The following is a 26,174-nucleotide window of genomic DNA, read 5'->3' as shown; positions in this document are numbered from 1 at the left end:
AAGCTTTCGATAACCACAAGCAGTAACCGGACGTAAGCAGTGCTTGTAATAGCTGTGCGAAAAGTTGCTGCAGGCAGGCCATTTTTGTCCTGCAAAAGATACCTCTCTTACAGCTACTTCTCTATATTCAGCCATCAAGTAGTCTTAACAATTAGGTGCTTCTACAATGACATTACTAAACGTTCTGTCATCTACAACTACCAGATATTTATTTTAACAAATACTGCTAGCTTTCTGCAAAAGAGAAGTGTCAGAAAACGTCAATCTGGCACTGGCATAAAAAAAAGAAATTAAACATGTTGCTTGGAGAGTTCAGCCCAAATCGCTGAGAATCTCTGTCCTGTGCTACGGCTTACCGTACGGGTCCTTGGCAGTGATGGGAATGTCAGTCTCCAGAGGCTCTGACTCCCCTTCTTTGTTGACCGCCTTGACGCGGAACTTGTAGTCCTTGCCAGGAGTGAGCCCCGTGACTTGGAACTCGGGCGAGTGGCTCGCACCCACGGGCACCCAGGCGCCCGTGTCCGGGTCCTGCTTCTCCACCACATACTTGGTGATGGGCTCGCCACCGTCGTCCTTGGGCTTTTTCCAGGCTAGCTTGCAGCCATTCTTGGTGACATCCGACACCTCCAACGGGCCCTCGGGCTTCGAGGGCTTGGCTGCAGAGCGATTCGCGTGATCAGGTAGGAAGGCCAAGAATATCTGCCATGCTTTAATGCTTTACACTAAATTAATTTTTCACCACAATTTTAAAGCACTAAGATAAGCAATCCTTCCATGGTGGCTTCACTCCCTTCTTGCCTCTATCAACAGAGCATCAATAATACATGCCTCTTAAGTCTCTGCTTTCCTTTTCCCTGAAACCTTAACAACAAACCGAGAAAGGGATGAGAATCTACAGCCTTGCAGACTGTCAAAGGCTTGAGATTGTAAAAATAAGTCGCCTGATCTGGTTTTTTAGCACTGGAATCAGAAAGTACAACCAACAAGAGTACTGACACTCCCACAGTACCGTGAATGTGAGCATAAAATTCTCCGATTGCTGATGTAGGCCAGAGTTTATCACTGTCATCTGCTATACTGCACCCACTACAGGACACAGGCCTATCCCACTGAACTCCAACTACTCTTTCTAGTCAAGGGTCTGACGGAATCCCGTCTGGTCGGGATGGTACATGACATTAGTAAGTTGCACCGACCAAAAATTATGATGGATGACGCTTCGGCTCCCACATGGGAGCCTTGTTCACAATGAGGCAAAACGTTGTGGTGGTGACTTTCATATACGGCGTATATGCGATCCCAGGCATCTCGTGTAGATAGCTGGCAAATTCCCGTCATTGCGATTGATAGTATGCGCTGTGGTTTGAATAATCAGCGACTCAAGGTAGAGCCGTGATTTCCTGTCTTTCTCTTTGGCGACCACACGTGCCTCTGCCCAGTTGATATTGTGGCTGGCAGATATTGAATGCTCGGCAAGCGCATTTTGTTCTTCGCGCCGGTTCTTCACATCATTCATATGTTCACGTAATCTGCGTGCATAATCTCTTGTTTCACCGATGTATACTGTATACGCCATTCCATCATCATTTTTGGTCGGTGCGACTTACTAATACCATCCAACTGCTCCTGAGCCATCCCAGCTGTGGCCACCCCATGTAAGCAAATTTAATAATCACATCACCCCACCTGACCCTGCTGCCCTCAGCTACAATTTTCTTCTCTTAGAATCCATTCTTTCACCCCCAAAGGCCATTGGTTATGTGTTCTTAACATCACTCATCTCACACAGGTTAATTTTCTCCTCCTGATTTTTGCCGAGATATCATTAACTCATGTTTGTTCTTTAACCTACACTTCTCGCTTTGTATTTATTAATGTTGCCTCTATTATTTTCTTTTCCACAGGTTACTGCACTGCCCTAATGTCTGTTACAAGCTTTTTATCTAACCGCCAAGTTTTCACCACCATAAGTGGGACCTGGCCGGACACACCTGTTACATATACTTTCCTTTTGTGAGAGTTAGGATTCGATAACCTACAGCAACTAGCAGTACCAGCTGTCCTAGTAAGAAGTACAAATTAACTATGACCATGCAACGCTCTTATCATTTGCACCAAAACCGACGCAAGGTCACATTTCTGCCACAATGCACAAGAAAGCATAAAGAGAGAAAAAAACTGCCCAGTGAGAAGAGCATGAGCAACTTACAAATGACGTTGACTTCCACCTCAGCCTCGTCGGTGCCGTACTGGTTTGAGGCGATGATCTTGTAGACGCCATTGTCCTTCCTTTCAGCTTTGTCACAGGTCAGCTTTGTGTTGTAGGGGACGTTTGTGATGTTCAAGGTGGGGCGCTCAGAAACTGGCTTCGACCCAAGCATCCAGCTGATACTCGGAGGTGGTTCACCTTGAACTTTGACGTCGAACTCAAAGTCTTGGCCGACCTTGACTGTGATTGGCTTCAGGCTGCGGCGGTCAATCTTGGGAGCCACTGTAAAGAAATGTAAAAATGCAAAGAAGTTTTAATAGGCAGCAGTTTAAAGGCAGCGTGAATGCAGAATGCACCTTGTGAAGAGAAAGGCCTTAGCAACTCCTATATCTGAGACTGTAGTTTGATGAAAATTACATCCTAACAGTCGAAAGCACACCCTGTGAGTATTTATAAACAAATTAGAAGCTACTACCCTGCAGGTAATAAAATACAGCAGTTTATCGCACCTTCACAATGTTCATTGTCTCTTTCTGATATCGATAGCCAGGAAAAAAAAGTATTGCATTTTTTTCTCATCCGCCTATAGTATTGCACAAAACGTATCAGTGATGCAAAGAACATTGGTGCTGTTTGCTGTGGCATCAATCTGAAAAGGCATCGGCTGCATAAGGAGAAGAAAATCTACAGTTTAAGGAATTGCATAACCAAGAAAACAAAGTGTCACTGCAGCCACGAGCAACCTAATAGGCATTGAAACATTACCGGACGTCCACAGGTCGTCTCAAACGTCCCAAGGACGTCCAATGAAGCTTCAGTGCCCATTGGGATGAGCTACTAAGGCTTTTATCCAGATGAAAAATGGACAAGAGAGACAGAAGAAAATGGGGCATATCGGAAGGTTGAATGCAAGACTTACACTTTCTTGGCTTGGCGACCATGGGCTTGGTGGTCTCTGATGGCTCTCCAGGACCAGCCGCATTGACGGCGCGCACCCGGAATTCGTATGTCTCGCCAGGGATGAGGTCAGGCACACGAGCCTCACACGTCTTGCCGTCGACCACGGCGGCTTTGGTCCAGACGGGGCTGTCCTTCTCCTTCTTTTCCACAATGTACTTTTCAATAGGAGCGCCACCGTCCTTGACAGGCGGCTGCCACTTGAGGTCCATGTGGTCCTTGTCCCAGTCGGTGACTTCAGCTCCGGTTGGTTTGCCAGGAGCATCTGCACAAATGCAGAGGAAATGTTTTGAATAGATGTTAGCGACGGGAGAGATGTAGTGTCCAAATAAAGAGCAGTGGTACATGGGATACCTCAAAGGATAGTTCTTGCTCTAAACGTACAGTAGTGCCACTGCTAAATGAACAACAGGAAGCTGCCCTTACCATATGGGTTCTTAGCAATGGTGCCTTTCTCGGTCTCGAGGGGCTCCGACTCTCCTTCGGGGTTGACGGCACGCACGCGGAATTTGTATTCCTTGCCCGGCTCCAGGTTGTTGACCTCCATCTCGGGCTTCGTGGGCCGACCAATGGGCACCCAGCGTCCTGTCTCGGTGTCCATTTTCTCAACCACATATCCGTCCAGTGGCTGCCCGCCGTCATCCTCTGGTGGGTTCCACTTGAGTTTGCAGCCTTCGGCATGCACATCCGACACCTCCAGTGGCCCCTTAGGTGGAGTTGGTTTGTCTGTAAATTTAAAAAATGAATGCATTTTTATAGGCTCTCCTACGGCATACTATGAAGCATGTCATGGCAAAGGGATTCAGAGTAGTTTTGGCCACTTAAAATTCACTGAGTGCACAGACGATTGATTGTAGAGGCCCTTAAAATTAGCACCACAGAAGGCTGCATGAGTAAGGCTTCGGTGGCCCTTCTCAAAAAAGAACTCGCCTTTCTCCGCAATGGATAGCCTGCTTTTGTTGTTCAATTCTGATTAGTTCTGATAAGATTCTGCATGTGCCTATTCTTGTTGCAATTTTTACTGTATCTATGTGCGTGCTCTTTTCTTCCCACACGTGATGTTCTGGATTTTGTACGCCAGCGCCCTCTCTGCTTCTTAAGGCGGTGTATCATTTCTGAAAATACAGTTGCAAGTTTGCGCTCGTGTGTGTGTGTGCGTGTTTCTCCCTCCCGTCCTGAGTTATTCTGAGCAAAGTTTTTTAAATATGTCGCTACACCAACTGGACCAATGTTCTACCCTAATAAGCACCCTTGCACTTCGCCTCAGCTGAAAGCTCATCACAGCGGCTGAGAATAAAAGCCACAACCTCGTGCTTAATGGTAGAGCATCACAATTGCTGTCATAGCTGAGTGTGACGGCGCAAAGCCATCACAGCAAGTGCTGGCAAATCAATGCCAGAAATGCTTCACAGTCATGGTTCCAGTGTGAATGTCGGGATGGAATAGCTGGAAGTTTTAGGTGCCTAGAGACTTTCCCGATGGAAGCGAATGCTCCCTTATTTTAGAAGTGGAGCTGACGAAGTCCCCACACCATTTTAAGCAGATGTTTTTTGACCATATGTTATAAAAAAGGATGCAGGCAAACTAGAAAGAGACAGCAGGTTCCACGTCATCTCTAAAGCTATTGATTATTGATGAGAAGGCCACAAAAAACAGCATACACTAGCTTCAAACTAAGGCATACAAAAGCGCCCACATCTTCATTTTGTAAAACAAGCCAAAGTATCTTCAGGTGTTAACTAGCTCGCAAAATTAATTAGTAATTACCGATAACACGCACTATTGCAAATCAATGTAGAAAGTAGTATCTCACCAAGCACTGTGACCTTGACCGTAGCCTCGTCCTTTCCAGAGCTGTTCTCAGCCACCAGCTTGTACTCGCCGGTGTCCTTGCGCTCCGCGTTGTGGATCGTGAACTTGGTGCGGTAAGGCTCCTTGTCAATCGAGTACGGTCCGCCATCCTTGAGTTCTGTCTTCTCCAAGAACCAGGAGGTCTTTGGCGGAGGCTCACCGATGACCTTGACATCGAACTTGACTCCCTGACCAGCATGGATGGTCACGTCCTTCAGTGTAGAACGGTCAATCTTGGGAGCCACTGTGGTGGTGCAAATGAAAATGAACATTTTCAACACATGTGCACACAAGCATGCTGCAGCACACTGGCACCGTGTACCTGGCAGCATCTTCTGTAAGCATGCAGTTACAAAGACAGCCCTCCCTTGCTGAAAGGCGCAGGTTTCAAAAAGGTTGAAGTCTAGTCTCATTTCTCCTCTTTTTTTGTTTTTTTATCAGTCAAGACCACGAGTCAGTTTTCAGAATCGGTATGCAGCGATCAGTTACCACAAAGACAGTGATGCCTGTGGAAAACACCAGAAGTGACATATAGCAGGATGCAAAAACTGCATGATCTCTAGCTAGTCCCATTTCAAACTGAAGAAAATAGCATGCTATAAGGAAGCTAAGCATATTCACAGCCATGTCACTTATTCCTCAAGACCAAAACGAAGGTCAAATGGGAAGGTTTTTACCTAGCTCATTTTATTGCCCTGCAAACAATATTTAGAAAATTTTCTACAACCTTCACAGTAGCTCACAGCCTTTTCTCATTCAGATGGCTAGCTTTACATGTACCGTCATTCTCATCTCCAAGGCTGACAGACATTAGATAAGAACCCCAGAAAGACGAGCGAACTCACAGAAGCGTGGCTTAGCGATGACCACGTCACTTGCTTCACTGGGAGCGCCAGGTCCAGCCTTGTTCACAGCCTTGACCCGGAACTGATATTCCATGCCCTCGATGAGATCAGGCACCCTGGCTTCGCACTTGTCGCCGATAATCTCGGCAGCCTTCTGCCACTTGGTGCTGAACTTGTCCTTCTTCTCCACAATGTAGCTGGTGACCGGCGCCCCGCCATCGTCTGAGGGAGGCTGCCAGCTAAGGTCGACGTGGTGTTTGTCCCAGTCCTTGGCTGTTGGCTTGCCAGGCTTTCCGGGCTCATCTGCACAAAGCATAGCATAATTAAGACCATTGGCTATGTTTCTTGATAACAAAAGCTAAGACAAAATTGAGGCAAAAGAAATTACTCAAATCTAAATGTTGATGTAACAGGACAGGAGGCTAAAATGCCTAGTGACGCAGGGTGTAAAAATGTGTCATGATAAGTTCAGGTTTTCCAAAATCGTTTATGCTAAGAAATATTGTTCCATTTTAGCAGCATAAACATTTTGATGTGCTTGCAATGGTAGAATCTGAGTTCAAGGAAAAGCAGCATGTACTTGGGAACGATGATGATGATTATGGATTGTTATGGCGCAAGGGCATCTATGGCCAAATAGTGCCATGGTACAAGGTATTTTCGACTTCTCAAGGTGGGTTCAAAGGCCCATTCCCCAAGCATTTCACCCTAAAGAAGCCGAGCACTAGACCAGGGGAAAGCTTGTACCCAGTGTATCACCCGTGGGTACCCAGTGGCACTGGGTATCGAACTCCGCACCTCCCGCATACGAGGCGGATGCTCAACCACTTGGCCACCGATGCGGTCTACTTGGGAACGTACGATCTATGCATTTAGACAATGCAACTCTTATCATGAAAGAAAGCATTTTTCCCTGCATTCATCAGAAGTGTAGGTGCAACAAATTTCACATAGCAACAGGCACCACTGGACTTACCACAGCAAAGTGTGGTAAGTTTTCAAGGGCTCAGTTACAGAACAACGATGTGAAAGAACAATTTGACAGTGAGAGTGATCCACCAGGCTGAATCTGGAGGCACTGTCCACTAACCATATGGGTTCTTAGCCACGATGCCCTGTTCCGTCTCGAGTGGTTCCGACTCGCCCTCAGGATTGACCGCACGGACGCGGAATTTGTACTCCTTGCCCGGAACCAGTCCCTTCACTTCGGCCTCGGGCTCCTTTGTGGTCATGACAGGCACCCAGCGGCCCGTGTCCGTGTCCATCTTTTCCACCACGTACTGCTGGATGGGCTCGCCACCGTCATCTTCGGGCTTGTCCCATTTGAGCTTGCATCCCTCGGCTGTTACGTCCGACACCTCCAGTGGGCCCTTGGGTTTGGATGGTTTGCCTGCATTCGTGAGCAAAAAAAATTAAGATTAATACATAAAAATATTACGGCAACCAGAATGTATTTTAATGCAAACAGCTGTTCATAACAAAAGTTACAAAATTTCCTTGCTAAATGGTGAGCAGAGCAAAGGTAAGACATTCTGGTGGTAAGCATTGAAGGCCACCATGCTTTATCATGCGAACCCAGTTGAGCATCAGAATGTTGTACATTTTTTAAAAAGGTGAAACCAAATGTGAGGCATCAAACTTATTTCCAAACAATAGTTCAACAGGGCTACTTGAATGTCTGTTGCAATTTTCCTGACATTGTTGACCTTTTTTTGTGTGTATGCAAGAAAAAAACAAACAAAAAGTTTGGCTGTTGTGTGCACTTGTATGCATCTATCAGTCTGACTGCAAGGTATGTATAGAAATGCTGCTTATCTGGACTCTTCCTAGCTTGCACTCATACACTGAAAGCGTACATATCAGCATGCAATCAAAACACTTTTCTTCTTTCTATAAAGCAGCCGCAGCATGGCAGCCATACTCACTGAGCACTTTGAGCTGGATGGATGCCTCATCAGTGCCATGCATGTTCTTGGCTGTGATTGTGTAGGTTCCCGTGTGGGCGCGCTTGGCCCCCGTCAGGATGAACAGCGTGTGGTAGTCCTCAATGTCGAGCTTGATCTTGTCAGTCGGTTTGAGCGGCTGTCCATTGAAGGACCACTCGATGGTTGGGCAAGGCTCGCCCTTCACATCCACGTCAAGTTTCAGCGCCTGGCCGCTCTTGATTGTAGTGTCCTTCAAGTTGGTACGGTCGATCTTGGGTGCCACTGCATAGGAATCAACGAAATGGCTGCATGAGTGTACGGTACGTGGTACAGCAAAGCACACCAGTTCTTTTGACTGCATCTGTTCAGTCTTGGCTATTATTTCCTACCAAGGTGAGCAGCACCCAACTGCAAATGAACAACACACGAAAAAAACTTGTAATTAAGCCCTCAGAACTTGTAACATTCACAGTGGAATGAATGAGTGAGTCAAAAGATAAGGTGGCACATCAAAGTGGCTGCCAAAAGGTGACATCATTTTGCCTCTCTCTCCTTTTTGATGGGCTGGAAATGAATGCGTCAGTTTTCAATAAAATTCATGAGGCTGTTACAATTACAATACTGCATGTATATAAGGATGTGCACATCAGTCAAAAGCAGCTATGACTTCAGCCTGACACTGAGCAAGGTTGCCGTCAAAACACAAGTGCCTTTCTGCAGTCCAAAGTAGTTGGTAATTTTGGTGAAAAACACCACCACAACCCTTTTCAAAGCCCATCAGATCATCATCATCATCATCATCATAATCAACAACAACAGCCAAGTGCAGTCCACTGCAGGACAAAGGCCTCTCCCACAGACCTCCATATATCTGTTTGTGCTCCAGTCACAGTACACCTCTTGTAAGAATAAGGACAAAGGACTTACGTTTTCTGGGCTTGGCCACCACAGAGCGGGAGGCATCACTAGGCTCACTAGGTCCTTCCTTGTTGATGGCGACCACCCGGAACTCGTACTCTTCTCCTTCTTCCAGGTCACTCACGGTGGCCTCGTTGCTGGTGCCGGGCACTTCCTTGGCCTTCTGCCACTTGTGCGTACCCTTCTTGCGCTTCTCGACAGCGTACGCCGTGATCGGAGTGCCTCCGTCGCTCTCGGGCGGTGCCCACTTGAGATCGACGTGGTCACTGTCCCAGTCGGTTGGCTCGGGACGGCCCGGTTTGCCAGGCTCGTCTGTGAAATTGCCCAATTCGACAATATCTCAGACCAAAGACTAGATACAGAAGACAACTGTTAATATGAGTTCTTTATATGAGGAGCCAAGGGCAACTACTATGACTTTTATTGCTGTTTTCTTCCAGTTTCTGAAGTGGCGACTTCAAGACCCTATAAATAAAATTCTATGATAGGCAGGATGATAATTTTATTCTTATCGCACTCCTTGAAGTCAAGACGAATCAATGGCATGCATTTCAGCAAGTTCCCTGGAGCAAAATTTCTTCAGTGCTCTCTTCCAAAAGACATGTGTAACATATTGCATAAGAGCACAAAGACCTTTTTTTGCATGAAATCAAATGAATATTTAGAATCTGCATACAAAGATACGTGTTCCTGAAAGATTTCATAACTGTAACTTCATTAATAAAAAAAAATTTTCAAACAGCAGGGTGCTCCCTTAACCCAACTTTCGTGGCAAAGGTAATAAGGCTTCTTCAGCGGCTAGTTTGATGTGAACACAATAAAACAACGAAAAGACGGAAATTTTTTTACGTAACCCTATTCTTCAACATTATACTGCTCCTTACCAAAGGGATTCTTGGCAAGCGTGCTCGTGTCCGTCTCGAGCTCGTCAGAGTCGCCTTCCTTGTTGACGGCGCGCACTCGGAACTTGTACTTCTTGCCCGGCACCAAGTTCTTGACTTCGATCTTGGGTTCGGTCGACTTTCCAGCTGGCACCCAGCGGCCAGTCTCCTCGTCCATTTTCTCCACCTCGTAACACTCAATTGGGCAGCCACCATCGTCATCTGGCTTCTTCCAGCTCAGCTTGCAGCCATCCTTGCGGACATCGGAAACCTCCAAAGGCCCGTTGGGCTTGCTTGGCTTGCCTGGAGGAAAATTGAAATGCCAGAAATAAACTGAAGTTGCTCTCTTGCATCACGCGTTGTGTTTGCCATTGTGCTGCCACCTAGCTACACGACTGCAACGATGATGCATGAGCTTCAGTTAAGCATTTGAAGGAACTTAATGCACTGAAGTCAGCAGCATAAGTGAACACTCCTGTTTTTTAGACATGGCCTAAACCGCCAAACAACCTCTCCACATACCTAAGACATTGATCTCCACTTCTGCCTCATCCGTTCCAGAGCTGTTAGTGGCCTTGACCTTGTAGACACCAGTCTCCTTGCGGGTGGCCCTCAGGATGCTGAACTTGGTGTTGTAGTCAATGTTGTCGATCTGGTACACCTCGTCGGACTTGACTTCGCCTTTGCCCACGTGCTCCCACGTGACAGTTGGCGGTGGCTCACCAATGATGTCCACATCAAAGCTGACCAACTGGCCAACCTTGATTGTCAGGTTGCGCAGGTTGGTTCGGTCAATGCGTGGCTTCACTGTACAGGTGCATGAAAGAGGTCACGGTGTGAGACATAGTTTGAGTACTGTGTCTGGACATTGTCCGAGACAATGTTCAGACCCAGCCTAAGTAGCATTTATCGGAATCTTGCCAACGCAAGAAAAATGAAGGAAAGAAAAAAAATAAAGAAGAAAGAAAAATAAGTAAGGAAATAAATAAATATAAGAAAGAAAGAAAGACAGAAAGAAAGAAAGAGAGAGAGAGAGAGAGAAAGAAAGAAAGAAAACGAGCTCTGCCAATCTAAGCCTTGAGTAAAGGAGATTTAACCTCAAGCGTGATTCATTGCCTCCCTGAACAAAACAAATTGGCTATGACATAGACATTTTGCCAAACTTTTTTCAAACTCCATAAACAGTTTTGTTAGTTATTGCATTTTGACATAGTCTCTTTCCCAGCAGAACTTCGAGCAGACTTCCCATAAGTCGCATGACTTTCCATGAGTCGCACAATGCATCAAAAGAACCTGCAGCCTACGCCCTGTGGCAAGCCCCACAAGTTACAGCGAGCTAATGCCAGTAGTTTCAGTAGTTGCGCTCTGATGAAACATCCACAAGTGTGCACGTGAGCCTGGAGCAGTTTTACCAGAGCAGTTTTATAAGCATGCATGACTGTGCCATCATTCATTCCATTTGCATGGCATCAAGGCGAAGCTCCCAAGGAGAAGCAGCCTATACAAGCAAGAAGAAGAAAAAGGAGTGAGAGCCCATACTTACGGTGCTTGTGTTTCATGAGGTGAGGCGCAGTGGCCTCACTTGGCTCACCCGGACCGGCCTTGTTAACGGCCCGCACGCGGAACTCGTACTTGTCACCTTCCTGAAGCTTATCCACTTTGCCCTCGGTCTTGTTTCCGAAGATCTCGGCAGCTGGGGTCCAGTCGTGGCTGTACTTGTCTTTTTTCTCAATGATGTAGCCCGTAATGGGTGCACCACCGTCCTTAATGGGCTCATCCCATTCGAGCACCACAAAGTCCTTGTCGTAATCCTTGATGACCGGTGTCCCTGGTGCCCCTGGTTCATCTGCCATGCGATGTGCAGATGACGACATGCAACGTCAGCCTTGGGGCTTTTTCGCACAGCTTTCTACAAACCATAGTACAAGCAGCCAGTGACTAACATTGCACAGTACAGTGAATATGCATACTATATATGTTTTAAGACAGCAAGGCTATGGTTCAATAAAACAGAGCCTAGCACTGAACTAAGGGGGCTGGTGATTTTATTTTTGTGTCACTGAGTTTATCTTTTACTAAAATCCTTGGTAGCCTCACTACTTTCTTTTTTAAGCCAAATCTTATTAAACTATACATACTTACATTCCTTGCAGAGTGTGTGGGGCCCTTTGTATCAGCACTTGCGATGCTTTACAGCTAAAATATGCCACTGGCTGTGCATACTATGCTTTGTAAATATGCTACCTGGTCATGACTATCTATGTCCACTTTTATTACAGCACTATACAATGGAACCAACTTTTTCTTTATGTGCTAATGTCTATTTGCTCTAACATTTCACTGTCAGACATTTGAGTATTATTCATGGCAAGAGTTCTCACCTGACATTAACAATATCTAATTTGTGTTCTTGGCCCATGCCTAATCAATAATTAGGAGCACTGAATTGACAACACTTGAGGACTTAATAGTAGAACACCACACCATGGAGACTGCTCATTATGTAATTGTTCGGCATCTGGTTCTGTACATGTGTATGTGAGGTGCTTGGTATAAGACTGACATGTGAAATTTGGGGGTGGCATGAAACCTGCAGTGCACTTGGCACAAAATTATAAGTGAATTAAGTGATGCTATCTAGTCAGCACTTTTTAGAGCAACTCGTTGCTTGCAATAAATTTTATGTACTGCTTTCATTATCAGCCAAAAATAAAGCAAAGTACTGTTTGAAGTTTGAGAGCCTCTTTCTGTCAAGACAGTGATATAATGCTCATGTGCATGAACATAATGTAGTTTTATGCTGGTTCCACGTTCTATGGGCCTGCAGAGCCTCAAAGTTATTCCCTTTCCATACACCTGGTATAAGTGCTGTTTTCATTTTTCAACCCCTCCTTTCTCAGACTGACTATATAATTACCCATTCATTATCATACTCTCTGTGTTTTTTGTTCACAATGAAAGGCTGTGCGTCTAAAAAGCATATTGGCTACCGAAGTTGTCTTGTTCCATACCTGTGAAGTCTGTAGGTCCAGTGACTTTGACGCCATGTTTGCGGTTAATTAAGACTACGAAACTACAATGAGTATGTTTAAGGAGCATGTCACAGATGTGCAGAGACCTTTGTGGCTTGACATGTTCAAACAATTCAGAATTTTGCTGTGACAGTGTTATTCCCATGTTATATGGTGCAGAACTTGTTGATTTTATGCACTGTTAGGCCGTAAAGGTGTGCTCATTTATTGCGACAGTGTACATTTTTTACAGAGCCGTGATGCGTGCTGTTATAGTGTAGATGGGGCATATCACATTATTATCGTTATTGTGAATGTTACCAACAGTGGCATGTTGTTACGAGTGTGAATATAAGTGGTAATCGATAAGTGGTGGTTGATAAGTGGTGGTTGATAAGTGGTGGGTGATAAGTGGTGGTCAATAAGTGATGACTGGTAGTGAATTGTGCATGTTTATGCAGTTTCTTTTTGGGATTAAGTAAAGCAGTTGACATACACAAGAGAACATTTTCTAATGTGAAAAACCTTTGATAACTCCACTGAAGAAACAGGTTGTCATTGCAGATATGCAAACATGTTTAACTTGAAAAACAAGAAGTGATTGTTTCATAGGCAATCTTTACACATAAAAAAAAAGAGAGACCGTATTGTGCTGAGTGAAGTGTTTCATTCATTTATTTATTTATGAGAAAAATAGATACTATAAGCAATGCAGGTCTGATAAAGTGCGCCTGAACATGAAACTAGGGTAGGGGGAGGGGGGTTGTATTGTTCTATTCCTTATTTTCTAGTTATTAAAGAAACAACTGCACTCACAGATATCACTCATCTTCTGGGAGATTTCTACGGTATGCATGCACTTACAAAGGCATACATTAGCATACAAAAAGTGAAGGGGGAAAAAACCTTTAACTGAATTCAGTAAGGGATGAATTACCTCAAAGTACTATTTAATGACGTGACATAGAACAGCTTTCAAATACACGCTCCAAGCACCTTTGACAAAGGTTATCTGCACAAAGCTTCTTGGCAGAAATTGCAACACGTTTCTAACAGTGATCGCTGCACCTTCTTGGAGCTGTGCTCGTGTGGTTCAGGGGCGATCGCATTTAAGAAAGCACTAATATTTTTGATTTCGAAGTATAGCAATTTTTCATTTCAGGTAAAAGCACGGGCTTATTCAGCACTTCTTGTGAATAAACTTGCACCATTCCTCAAAGCATCAATGCCACGCAGTGTCTATTGTAATTATAATCCCGTCCAAGATTATTCCCGTCACAGGCTTAATACATAGACAGAGCCAACTTATGCAGTCGACATTCATGTCCCCAATCATGTCCACATTCATGTCTTCTAAAAACGACAGAACAACATGGGCAGTCACTGAAAGCTACCAAGATGCTAGTACTATAATTATAGTATCTCCGAGCCAGGAGGCATGTGCAAGGAGCTTATGAGGGAAAAAAAATAAAAATTAGATTCTCTTGTAGCCTTGGAGTCCCGTGTGGGAATTCAGCGCACTGTGTTGGTTGCACATACATATGTAGAATACGAGCTCAGCTTCCATGGTGCACGCCCTAGCTCTGTGGACACTGAAGCTTTCTTGTGAGTGCCATGGCCAGTACATTTCTCTGGTCCCTATCACCACTGCAGCGAGCCGCCGTTGCAGGAACACTTTGTGCAAATGAGTCAGAAAAAACCAAACAGCAAAGCAAACAACAGAACGCCCAGAGATCTATAACAAAAAGTGAGAAAGCACTCACCGTATGGGTTCTTTGCGAGGGTGGCCCGTTCCGTCTCGAGCGGTTCCGATTCTCCCTCATTGTTGATGGCCTTAACACGGAACTGGTACTTCTTGCCTGGCTCCAGACCGGTCACCTTCATCTCGGTGGCATCCTTGTCTGCCTTTCCACAAGGCACCCATCGGCCAGTCGCAGTGTCCATTTTCTCGAGCTGGTATCCTTCGATCGGGGTGCCACCATCGTCTTTGGGTTTGTTCCACGACAGCTTGCAGCCCTTGGCGTCAACATCCGACACTTCGAGTGGCCCCTCGGGTTTGGCAGGCTTGTCTGTGAACAAGCATGCAACATCACAGCTAAGCCCAAAGACACAAACAGGAAAGAGAGTTAAGACATGCATGCCGCACTACGAGTTGATGCAAAAAAAATACAGTATTGCTCACTTCCTCGGTGAAAAATAATCACGCCAATGAAGTATAAACTGTGTGCAAGAACTGTGCTACTGTGCATGACTGTGAATGTGCAACTGCACACATGTGCAGTAGCTCACACGCACAACTGCTCACATGTGCAAATGTGTATTGGGGTGTAACATAAGGTCGACATCAATGCTACAGAGTGGACAAGTAAGTTTCAGCTAATTTGCTAGTATTTCAGCATTCACCTCTTTTGTTATCATTTCTTATGGCATGCTTTTAATGATATCGCAGTGAACGCAACTGATCATAACATGGTTCATAGTTACCCTAGAAACTCGCGACACAGCAAGCAATAACTTGACATAGGCCTTGTGTAGTCGTGGTCACTTATCATCACGATTTTAAAAAACTTGGTGACATAATACTGACGTTCCCTTCAATGAGACACTAAAGTGAAATTATTTCTGTCGCATGCATAACAAACAATATATATCTCAACTAATGCAATCTAGACATCAGTCAGATAAGTAAAACTGAAAAAAAATATGATAAAAAGACAGCACTTGAGAAAAAAAACAAAAACAAGATTAATAGAGCACTTGGGTGCTGCTTACCAAGAACAAGGATGTCAATGGTCTCTTCGTCCTTTCCTGACGAATTCTCGGCTTTGATGGTGTACTTGCCCGAGTGCTTGCGAGTCACCTTGCCTATGCACAGGAACGTCTTGTAGTCCTCGTCCTCAATCTTTACGACATCACTCTTTTCAAGTTCTTTTCCGTTGAAAAGCCATGTGGTCTTCGGTGGAGGCTCACCAATGACCTCCACGTTAACCTTGGCCATGTGTCCAGCACGAACAGTGATATTCTGCAGGTTGTCTCGCACAATCTTTGGCGCCACTGCACGCAACAGAAACAAGCAAATGAGGGGAAGCCAATCTCAAGTGCTGCAGTGGAGATTTCCTCTTGCTAGATAAATGACTGAGTACTGTCTGTAGAGTGAAGCAGTTTGCTATAAACAATTACAGTCCGGTCAACGCCAAAATAAATTGGGCAAAAGAAGGGGGGGGGTTGAGGCATGCATAAATTTAGGTGTTTGAGGAGCCCAAGAAACACTCCAAACCACCCAAGAGTTCTGCGGAAAACAGCGTGAGAACCCCTGAACTACACTACCCTAGTTTGCATCCAGACAACAGCAGGTGTACTAACTCTTCCTAGAAAATAGGTTCCCCCAAGTGACCAATTCAGGACCCGTATTTCTTAGTCATAACCCTGTAGGGATTCCTTTCACTCTCACAAAGTAAACCTTGAACTCTTATGAGGGTGATTCGAAACGTGCTGCGTGCTCACAGAATCGTTCCTTGCAGAGATGCGTTCCCGTGGGCTCGCTGTGCTCGCCGGGCCCAGCTTTGTTGACAGCCCGCACCCGGAACTGGTACTGCTGTCCCTTGACCAGGTCCTCCACCTTGGCCTCGGGCTTGGAGCTGTTGGTCTCCAGGCAGGGCTCCCAGTTGCCGCCCAGCCGGTCCTTCTTCTCGATCACGTAGCCCGTAATGGGCGCACCACCATCGTCCTTGGGGGCATCCCACTTGAGGTCCACGTGCTTCTCATCCCAGTCCACAATTTCCGGCTTGCCCGGCTTACCCGGCTCGTCTGTACCCGAGCAGCAAAAAAGCCATGTACAGTCCATTCCAATATAAAAGGGAATGCCCAAGTTGGCAGCAAAGCTTTTCTTACTTCTTCATTGGACTTAATTCAAAGGAAAAGTGTTAAGAGGCCTACGGTTCACAATGTCAGGGGCAATGAGGTGTTCATTTTAATACTGAAACCAACTGCGAAGTTGTCAAACGCTGACAGAGCAGAGCATGAACCTAAGAAGCACACTATCTGAAGTTTAGGAATGCACTGTGCAGATTAGATAGTCAAGCCAAGGTTGTATGCACTGATTCCAGGCTCCATGCAAACATGGTGAGAAGACTTAGTTGCTTCAGCAACGTCGAGCTCTATAAGTCTTCATAGCAGGCAAACGGGAATGGCAGGCACCTGTATGCTTCGCAGCATCAATTTCACCTTGTGCAAGGACAAAAAAAGCTCGGTTCTTGGTTGGGTTCAACTGATGGTTGGATAACGGCCTAGGTTTCTGTCTCATGGTAGGCCAGCTCTTTCACACTGCTGACGCAATGATTCATTTCGCACAATAACACAGACGACCTCAACTAGTGTTCTAGCTGTACGACCATCACAAGGCATGCAAGGTCAGCAAGTGCGGGCACTCACCGTACGGGTTCTTGGCAAGTGTGGGAGCAGTAGTGACCAGCGGTTCAGACTCTCCCTCAGCATTGACAGCCTTCACACGGAACTGGTACTGCTTTCCAGGTATTAGCCCTGTCACAGGACACTCAGTCTTGTCTGGGTCCACTCGAGCAACAGGCACCCAGCTACCAGTCTGAGTGTCCATTTTCTCCACGACGTACGCCTGAAGCGGTTTTCCGCCGTCATCATCAGGCTTGTTCCACTTAAGCTTGCAGCCTTTGTCGTGCACGTCCGACACCTTGAGTGGACCTCCCGGCCTCGAAGGTGCGGCTGAGGAAGAAAAAACATTTTTTTTAAATGTCAAGCCGAGGAAAGGACAAGTAAGTGTAAACTGCTATTATAACTAGATAGTAAGTGGCAATGATGAACTAATAAGCTAACTAATGACAAATTGTGACCCATAAAGTAGCCTGATAAAACAGTGCCTGATCAATTCTTCTTTTCATTTTCCATTACAGTACCATTCTGCAGCACAGAATGCTCAAAGGTGTTGCCTGTTTTCTACTGCAGATGTTAAGAAAACTCTCGTAAACAAGGCATGCTCAAAGCAGAAAGCACCTTCCAAAGTCGAAACCAAGGTCAGCCAAGAAATTATTTTTCAGTTTGTTTTTGCTCTCCAAGCTGTATAGGTTAGGTTATGAAAAACTTTAAAATGACCGCATGATTATGCAAGGATTCTAGTTCACTTGTAGTTTTGCTTTTGTGTATTTCATTTAGCGTTGACTTCAGCTGTCATGCATTTGCCTCGATCTGTCTTATAACATTGTATGTATTACTGCACGTGTCCAGTGTAGAAGTTACAAATGATTAAAAAGTAAAAAACATATATACATTAAATGGAACCTAAGATAAGCTGCAACAGTTGATGCAGTAGGTTATTAAGTCTGGCTATCTTCAACCAACTTGAAATGTTCAGGATGTTTTTAAACATATATCAGTGCTTGAAAGCCCTGGCATCTTAAGTTCTCAATCATGAAAAATGCTTTTTACTTTTTTAGTAAACAGGTGTAGTTCTCTTGCACAAAAATGCCCGGAGAACAAAGCATATACACCAATTATATAACAAGGCACTAATCTTCATTACTAATAAATAGTGGTGTGCGAATATTCAAAATTTCGAATACGAATCGAATATGTTTCATATTCGGTTCATATTAGTATTCGAGAAATGATATTCGTTAATTTCCGAATATTCGAAAATTCCCGAATACTTGGCAGTGATCGTATACCGCGTCGAGTTTTGTAAATTTGATTGTGGCAAAAGCGCAAGATCTGGGCAAATTATCCGAATATATAGTTTAAAGTTCTAGGAAAACACTATAAAGGCCCTGTTCTCTTTCTTCTCCATCGTTTATTGCGTGGACCGATCGCATTCCGATGCCGCTAGGCTTGACCTTGTGCGCAATTCCGCAAGTGGGCTTTCCCACATACCACACGTGCTGCGGACGAGATGAGGGATGACCCGCTTCTAACAATTGCAACTCGAAAGCGCGTTAACTTTTTTATGGTTCCGTAATATGTTATCTAATTAAAGCCCACACCCATGGTATTCATTTTGTCACCTTGACTCTCTGAGCGTGACCACCGCCATCTTGATTTGGTCAACTACGCTATGCGGGAAAGCCTACTTGCGGAATTTCGCGTGAGGCTCCCGAAGGGGCGAGTCGAGGTGTCCTAACAGGGCAAGCGATACTGTAAAAATCCCGCCTATTTATTGCATGGTGCACTGTAACCCATGCACCTCTTAAGGGGGCGTAACGGCAGGCGTGACAACGTTCGGAGGGCCCCTGTCACTAGGTCAAAAAAATAACCTGGCCGTGTAGTTTTGGTTTCTGAGCTTTGCCACTCGCCCGTGGCAATGGCAACTGTCGGCCCGCGCATTCGCCAGTAGTCCAATCTCAGCATTGTGCCGCTTTCAGATGCTGACTGACACGTCGCTGGTAAATTTTTTTTTCCTTTTTAGAAGCAGTCTCGCCATTCCGACGTCAATGTGCGTTCCCATCTTGCTTACGTTCGCGGTGTCTTCCAGTACGCCGAAACTCTGTGCTCGTCACGTGATTACAAGTGTTTGCACGATAGAGCCGCCTCATAAGACTGCCGCATTTTCGGTAGTTTTTTTAATTTTTTCGGGGCCGCGGGGAATTTTATAGACCGACCTTCGAATAACCCGGGCATTTCTGTTGGTTCTTTGAACTCCGAATTAATGAGGTTTTACTAGCCATCATGTTATTTTTGTTTCCAGTCTTGTCATGCTATGGATTTCATTTTGCCTGACCACATTGCAGGTTAGAAACTGTTAGGCTGTTCAATTAAGTAGTATACATTTCTGCACACATCATGATTTTTTTTATACGGTGCTCAGGGAGTCTAATTTCATTCATTTCAGTTGCAAAGACCATACAGTATATTGAAAAAAATATGAGCAGCAATGCTTGCTTGTTTATCTTTTCTGAATTTATTTTTTGTGGTGATTTTGTGCTGACCAGATATTCGATATTCGAAGCCATTTTTTCTTCATATTCGTATTCGATTCGTATTCGAAAATTTCAATATTCGCACACCCCTACTAATAAATTTTGCCTACTAACTAATAGTGCCAGGACTTGCATACAGAAAAAATCTAAACATACCCCAGATCCTTGCACGCTACTAAATCATTAGATATGTGTTGCTCATGAAAAAAACGCAAGCCTCACTCACCAAGCACTATGATTTCCACTTGTGCTTCATCTTTTCCATGTTCGTTTTCAGCAAAGATCTTGTAAAGGCCAGAGTCCTTGCGCTGGGCATCGTTGATGTTAAGTTTCGTGTTGTAATCCACATTGATGACCTCAACGTTGTCCTTGGTCTCAACGATCTTGTCCACCAACTTCCAGGTGACCTTTGGCGGCGGTTCACCCCGGATGTTGACGTCGAGACGTATCTGCTTGCCCTTCTTGACCATTGTGACGTCGAGGTTTGTGCGGTCAATGTATGGCTTCACTGCACTCGGAAAGAAACCATTGCAAAATCTGGATAAGTTAGCCAGTCAGTTCCCATCGAACATTGTTTCTTATTTTCTTATTTCAGGTGAAAAACAAAAGTATCAATGCGTGAAAAACTGCTAGCACATCAGTTAAGGCTACAAATAAATGGAACCAGAGATGGCTAAAAAGAAAGTCAGCTTAGCCTGTGAGCATGCTACAATGTGTCTAAACAGGATGGTGCACCAGCTTCAGCATGTACTATAAAATACATGCTAGTGCCCCCACCACAATAAGTTAACCCAAGAAACACAATTATTTTGTTCAGAATTGCAAATGATTCATATCGTTCTTTTCTTTTTTTTGCTCCTAAACATATGTTCTGCATCCAGCTCAATATGGATTACTCACTTGTAAACAGGTGAACAAAAAGAAAGAGATACCCTTAAAGAAACGTAGAACTGTTTCCTTAATGTTTCAATGCTTTAAAATGCATTATAAAAGATATTTCAAGGCCAAACAGATGAAAACTACACAAGAGCAGTTTGGAAAAGTGGAAAACGTATTGCGCCTCTCACTGCGAGTTACGGGAACATAATTGTGAATTAAGTACCTGTTCTTCATACTTGATCAACAGGGTCACCAGTGAAACAGCCTCAGTATGCCTCATAGCTTTGACAGCACCATGCAGAACTAGTGAGACAGGGTGCCCAACTAAGCCACAGAAAGTGAAGACTCACGCTTGCGGTGCTTGACAGTGTGCATCTGGGTGGCGTCACTGGGCTCACTGGGGCCGGCCTTGTTGACGGCCACCACCCGGAACTGACACTCGGTGTTCTCCTTGAGGCCAGTGACCTTGGCCTCATTCTTGGAACCAGGCACTTCGGTGGCCTTCTCCCAGTCAACACCGAAGCGGTCCTTCTTCTCCACAATGTACTTCTCAATGGGAGCACCACCATCACTCTTGGGCGGCTCCCACTTGAGGTCCACACTCATGTTGTCCCAGTCGACCAGCTCAGGTGTTCCTGGCTTGGTCGGCTCGTCTGGGGTGCAGGCACGGGCCACGGTTGTGTCAAGTGATGCACGGTAACCGTTTCCCGTAATGCTATTGCCAATAATACTGAGAGAACAGTTCCCATATTTTATCTACGCCTCAGACACACCACATTGTGAAATGAAAGCTGTACACTCCAGTTTCGTTTACACTGAAGCAAGTGCCACGAAGACTAACCCTCATTTTCTGACCTGTAGCATTTAAACCATGCACAAAATTTTTAAGTACTAAAATCCAAGAAGCATAATCCTTAATGTCAAGCTGCCAATACACACGAAAATTCTAGAGTAGCATGGCATAGTGCTACTATAAGACCAGTGCTCACCATACGGGTTCTTGGCAACTGTTCCTTGGAGTGTCTCCAGAGGTTCGGATTCACCCTCGTCATTGACAGCTGTGACCCTGAAGAGGTACTCCTTGTTGGGAGTCAAGCCGGTGACCTCGATCTCGGGCTTGTCAGTCTTGCCCACACGGGTCCAGCGACCGGTCTCCTTATCCAGCTTTTCTACTTCGTAGTGGCGCAGCGGGCAGCCACCATCGTCCTTCGGCTTGTTCCACTTGAGCTTACAGCCTTCCTTGTGGACATCCGTGACCTCCAAGGGGCCTTCGGGTTTGGCTGGTTTGCCTTTATAGGGTAAAGGAAATGGAGACCATTAACTGCTGTGTTCTTTTGGAGAAAGCTAAACGCATTGTTTGTGAGCAAAGCTAGACCTCCATTCGAAACATCATCACTGACCCCACTATTCTTTGGAATGTTCTGCAGTCCTTCAACGATTTTTTGGACTTGAAAAGGATGGTGAAAACTTCTAATAATCAAGCAGTCCTAAAAATATGAACCCTAGTGGTAACTGTACAGTGTTATGGACAATTCTGTAAGCCTGCATAAACAAATGAGACATCCAAATTTTCAACATATAGAAAATTGGTTGGAAGCTGGACCTGAAGTCTCAACAGAATTCTAGCTTCGTGGAGTACCATCACAATTATTTTTGAAAATTATCAAAAACAAACATTTGCTTTAAACTGGCACAGGTAAACACATAAAAGTGCTTCCTACTCTGAAAGGTTTTACACGCTGCTATGATGCTGTGCAGTGTTACATTGCAGGTAAAGCAGTGTGACCTGCATTTTTTTTCAGCCTTGAAAAAGTAGCGCACTCTTCTAAGGTAAACACAGAGTGAAAATTACATGAGCTTACATAAAAGTCGAGCTTCCGCCAAGCAGTGCAGCTTACCAAGAATGGTGATGTCGACTGAAACAGAATCCTTTCCGTTTCTGTTCGTAGCAGTGATGGTGTACTTTCCAGACTGCTTCCGCACAGCCTTGACAATGCCAAAGTCTGAATGGTAGTCCTTGTTCTCAATGGTGGTGTTCTCATCGGGGCTGAGCTTGTGCCCGGCATCGCCAAATGTCCAGACGACCTCTGGCGCTGGCTCACCAATGATGTCCACCTCGTAGGTGTGAGACCTGCCTACCTTCAGGATCACGTTCTTCAAGTTGGTGCGGTCAATGCGAGGTTTCACTGCACAGTAAAGAAGAAAAAAAAGCATAAAAAGGAGAGATATTAGCTTGTATCAATGTGAAGCGCTCGCCTCATGCAGAATGCATGAATGAATCTAGTGGGTGCTCAGACATAAACCTTTTTCACCAGAGAAAACTTGCACTCCTCTAAATGTTGTTCTTCTAAAAAAAGAACATAAAAAAAAGAATTACTGTTGTGTTCTTCAGCTGTTGACGTCTGCTCCGGAATTCATTTGACATGGTTCCTCAAACTGTCATGAATTAAGAACTACTGCTTCATTATGCCTCCACTTTTTCTAGGCACATAAGATTATAACCCAGATATTGTGCAGCATCTGTAGTGCCATTAGGACATGAATGGTTAACACCGAAATGCATGAAAACAAAGAATTTCAGCACAGGATTCGCAGTTTTTCAAGGTATCTCCAATGCCAATAAAAATGAACAATTTATAAGCAAGCAGGTACTATTACTGTTGAGGTGAACAGGCCATTTAAATACTCTAGGAGGTCCCGTGACTAAGGCATGAAAAACCCTTCAGTGACAGGTGTGAAAAACTGGTGTCAGGTGTTATGTTACTCATTTTTTTGCTTCATTTAAACGATGCAGTCACCGTCCAGGATCAATGAAAAAGACACGTTAAAACTAATGCTGGCCAACATTGCATGTTGCAGTCATGCTAGTGCGGTCACAGCGTTGCTGTGATCCAACTAATACGCACACCCTGGTGCACTAATGCGATTGCAGAAAGCAGTAGCCTGATCATCACGCCTTATAGTCTTTGCCTCAGATAAAAAAAGTGCAAGTAATGCCTAACTCTGGAAGCATACAAAACCACACATAGAATGAGAGCAAAAATTTTGACCAGCTGGCTAAAATCTATCGCAGCTAAAGCAGAGTAACAAAATGGAAGACAACAAAAGATGACAGATCAGAAAAAAAAAAACGACCTTTGGTTACAACACTTGTGTAATATAAGATTCAGTGACAGCTATTTAGAGGGCTGGATGTGCCATTTGCAGCTGTGGACAAAGGTTGCCAGAAATCTGTGGCATGGCGAACAGCACATCGTCACTCCACTTTGTTCCTTATTTGTCCTTCATGTTACGCCAAAACCACCAATGCCACAGAACCAGGAACCTAGCCCTTAACAGCTGTCGCTGTAAAACAGATTTTGTTGCCCTGCCTGCAAATGAATGCACTGGTAACGACCGGACTATTGTACTTTGACATTGTGATAATTGAAATGCGTTCGATGTACGCCAGACATAAGCCCCCAGTGACATCATATTTTGCACTCCTGGACAAGATTACTGCTGGGCAAGACTACTGTGATAATGCATGCAGCGTGCTTACACTCATAACTCCTTTCTCCTTGAAACAGAAAACACAACCAAGCTCGAGAGTTAAAGTGCCTAGTTTGCACTTTGTGCGACAGTTATGGTGTCTTTCCACTCCTCCTATCCCGTGTCTATTTAGAGCCCTTTTCCTCTCCTTCAGCCAATCACGTTCACTTCCTTATTCTTTGGTTCTTGGACAAGAAAGATGACAGCTGACTTTTCAGCTCCAGTTGAAGTGCCTGTACCCAATGTGAACTGAGACTTGCTTAGACGTCCTATGGACGTCCAGGACATCCATGGGACATCCAAGGGAGTTTCAGTGCCCATTGGGCAGGTACTGCCACCAGGGAAACCTTTTTGGTGAGCTCTGTCATCTACCGACTGTCTTGAGTGGTTTAGCTAGACTTGTATAGTAAGGTTGCAAAGGCTGCTTACAGTTGCGGTGCTTGACAATGTGGTTCTCGGTGGGATCGCTGGGTTCTCCCACACCGGCCTTGTTGACGGCCCGCACACGGAACTGCATGACAGAGTTCTCCTTGAGGTCGGCAACTGTGGCCTCGCATTTGTCCCCGGGCGTCTTGAGGGCCTCCACCCAGTCGGGGCTGTGCTTTTCCTTCTTTTCCACAATGTAGTGAAGGATGGGGCGCCCGCCGTCGCTCGCCGGCTTGTCCCACTTGAGGTCCACCTTGGTGTTGTCGTAGTCCACAATCTCGGGTTTGCTCGGCTTGCCAGGCTCATCTGGAAAAAAAAGAGAAAGGGGCGCAGGTGAGAATCAGTAACAGTGCTCCAGATGCTGTCATGCAGTACGAGGCAGCAACAAATGTTCATGCCTGGCACCAGAGTAGGACAAAAATCTTAAATTTGAAACTAGTCTTTTATCTTTCCTTTCCTTCCTTTTTAACAACTGCCTCCACCTTGAATTCACAATTTCCACAAAACTTTCTGATGGATGAAGTCAATGGGCTGATGAAACACAGTGGAAGGACACAGAGGATATGAATGCAGTTACATCAAGTCACAGTGAAATTGTTTGCAATGAAGTGACAGGCATCCTATACTAACAGCAAAGCTTTAACTTCAATTTGAACATAACATATGGCGTTATTCCCTGTGGATATAACAAAACAGCACTACGTCACAGCAATTTCAACACCAAATTCAACGTATTTCTGATGTGGCTTAACTATACACACAAACCGCACCTCATTCACTTTCTTTTCTTTTTCTTTTTCTCTGGCCGCTCCAATTTTCAATGTTGTCAGCTTCACAGCATGTGGTATCATACAAGCACAGAGCCCAAAGGATGTAGTAAGGGTCTTACCGTATGGGTTCTTGGCGACAATATCTTCTCCCGTCTCCAGGGGCTCGGATTCGCCTTCCTTGTTGACGGCCTTGACACGGAACTTGTACTTCTTGCCCTTCTGGAGACCATCAATGCGGGCCTTGGTGTCTTTCGGACCAACCTCTCCCGCTGGCACCCAGCGGCCTGTGTCCGTGTCCATCTTCTCCAAAACGTAGCCCTTGAGGTCCTGGCCACCCGTGTCAGGTGGTGGCTTCCATGAAAGCTCGACATGGTCTGCACGAACTTTCTCTGGCTTCAGAGGTCCTCCAGGCATGGCAGGTTTGTCTGCAATAGCACAGGATAGGACGCTTGTTGCAGTAACCCTTTGCCGTAGATGAAGATTACCTCGTAACTGTACTAAGGTCTGAAGCTGGGTACTCAGATGGTTCGAAAGCGCAGTGGAAATGCGCACAAACGCAGGGGAACAGAAGAAAGGAGACATGAAATGTGCCAGCATTAATTCCTAAACGAAGACACACAGACCTGAATGTATGCCTGACAGCAGTAGCTCACTGAAATGAATGCAGTTGAATGCAATTACAGCTGAATGCAAACGAGTAATTATTTTTTTTCCTGTTAGTTTTCCGAGTCAACAGAGAGACCAAGATAACCCCATTTATCCTTATTCAAGTCAATCAGCCAGTGGTTGCTGCAAACAAATAGGATATACATGGCCCGGCTTCTAAATGTACAGTTTCATAACTTACTCTGCAGCATAGACAATGAACAATAACAAAAAAAAAAGAATGCAAAGCATCCAGTGAAGATGTAATGGTCCAGCACTGATGTCATGCACATAAAGATATCGCACCCAAACGAGAAGCTGACCCAGAAAAACTGTAAGCCTACAGTAACATGTCAGAACCACAAAGCAAACCTTTGTACATTGG

General features: G+C 45.1%; 1 protein-coding gene across 1 annotated transcript in view; it reads right to left on the bottom strand.

The window, feature by feature from the left end:
* The window catches only part of bt (projectin protein bent), a 206,807-nt gene that overhangs the window by 60,739 nt on the left and 119,894 nt on the right, over positions 1-26,174 (bottom strand). Inside the window, exons 41-62 of the mRNA XM_077644518.1 lie at positions 25,264-25,569; positions 24,378-24,680; positions 22,316-22,603; positions 21,407-21,706; positions 20,768-21,070; positions 19,765-20,046; positions 17,029-17,334; positions 16,102-16,404; positions 15,370-15,651; positions 14,361-14,666; positions 11,130-11,432; positions 10,109-10,393; positions 9,590-9,889; positions 8,715-9,017; positions 7,788-8,069; positions 6,953-7,252; positions 5,863-6,165; positions 4,980-5,261; positions 3,593-3,892; positions 3,129-3,431; positions 2,210-2,491; positions 357-656 (exon numbers count right to left, since the gene is read on the bottom strand). Of these exons, the coding sequence (XP_077500644.1) occupies positions 357-656; positions 2,210-2,491; positions 3,129-3,431; positions 3,593-3,892; positions 4,980-5,261; positions 5,863-6,165; positions 6,953-7,252; positions 7,788-8,069; positions 8,715-9,017; positions 9,590-9,889; positions 10,109-10,393; positions 11,130-11,432; positions 14,361-14,666; positions 15,370-15,651; positions 16,102-16,404; positions 17,029-17,334; positions 19,765-20,046; positions 20,768-21,070; positions 21,407-21,706; positions 22,316-22,603; positions 24,378-24,680; positions 25,264-25,569 (6,522 nt within the window). The remainder of the gene's footprint in view (positions 1-356; positions 657-2,209; positions 2,492-3,128; positions 3,432-3,592; positions 3,893-4,979; positions 5,262-5,862; positions 6,166-6,952; positions 7,253-7,787; positions 8,070-8,714; positions 9,018-9,589; positions 9,890-10,108; positions 10,394-11,129; positions 11,433-14,360; positions 14,667-15,369; positions 15,652-16,101; positions 16,405-17,028; positions 17,335-19,764; positions 20,047-20,767; positions 21,071-21,406; positions 21,707-22,315; positions 22,604-24,377; positions 24,681-25,263; positions 25,570-26,174) is intronic.

The sequence above is a fragment of the Amblyomma americanum genome, chromosome 11, assembly GCF_052857255.1.
Source record: "Amblyomma americanum isolate KBUSLIRL-KWMA chromosome 11, ASM5285725v1, whole genome shotgun sequence".
Taxonomy (NCBI): domain Eukaryota; kingdom Metazoa; phylum Arthropoda; class Arachnida; order Ixodida; family Ixodidae; genus Amblyomma; species Amblyomma americanum.
Note: the sequence above shows the minus strand (reverse complement) of the source record. Positions and strands in the feature narration are given on the sequence as shown.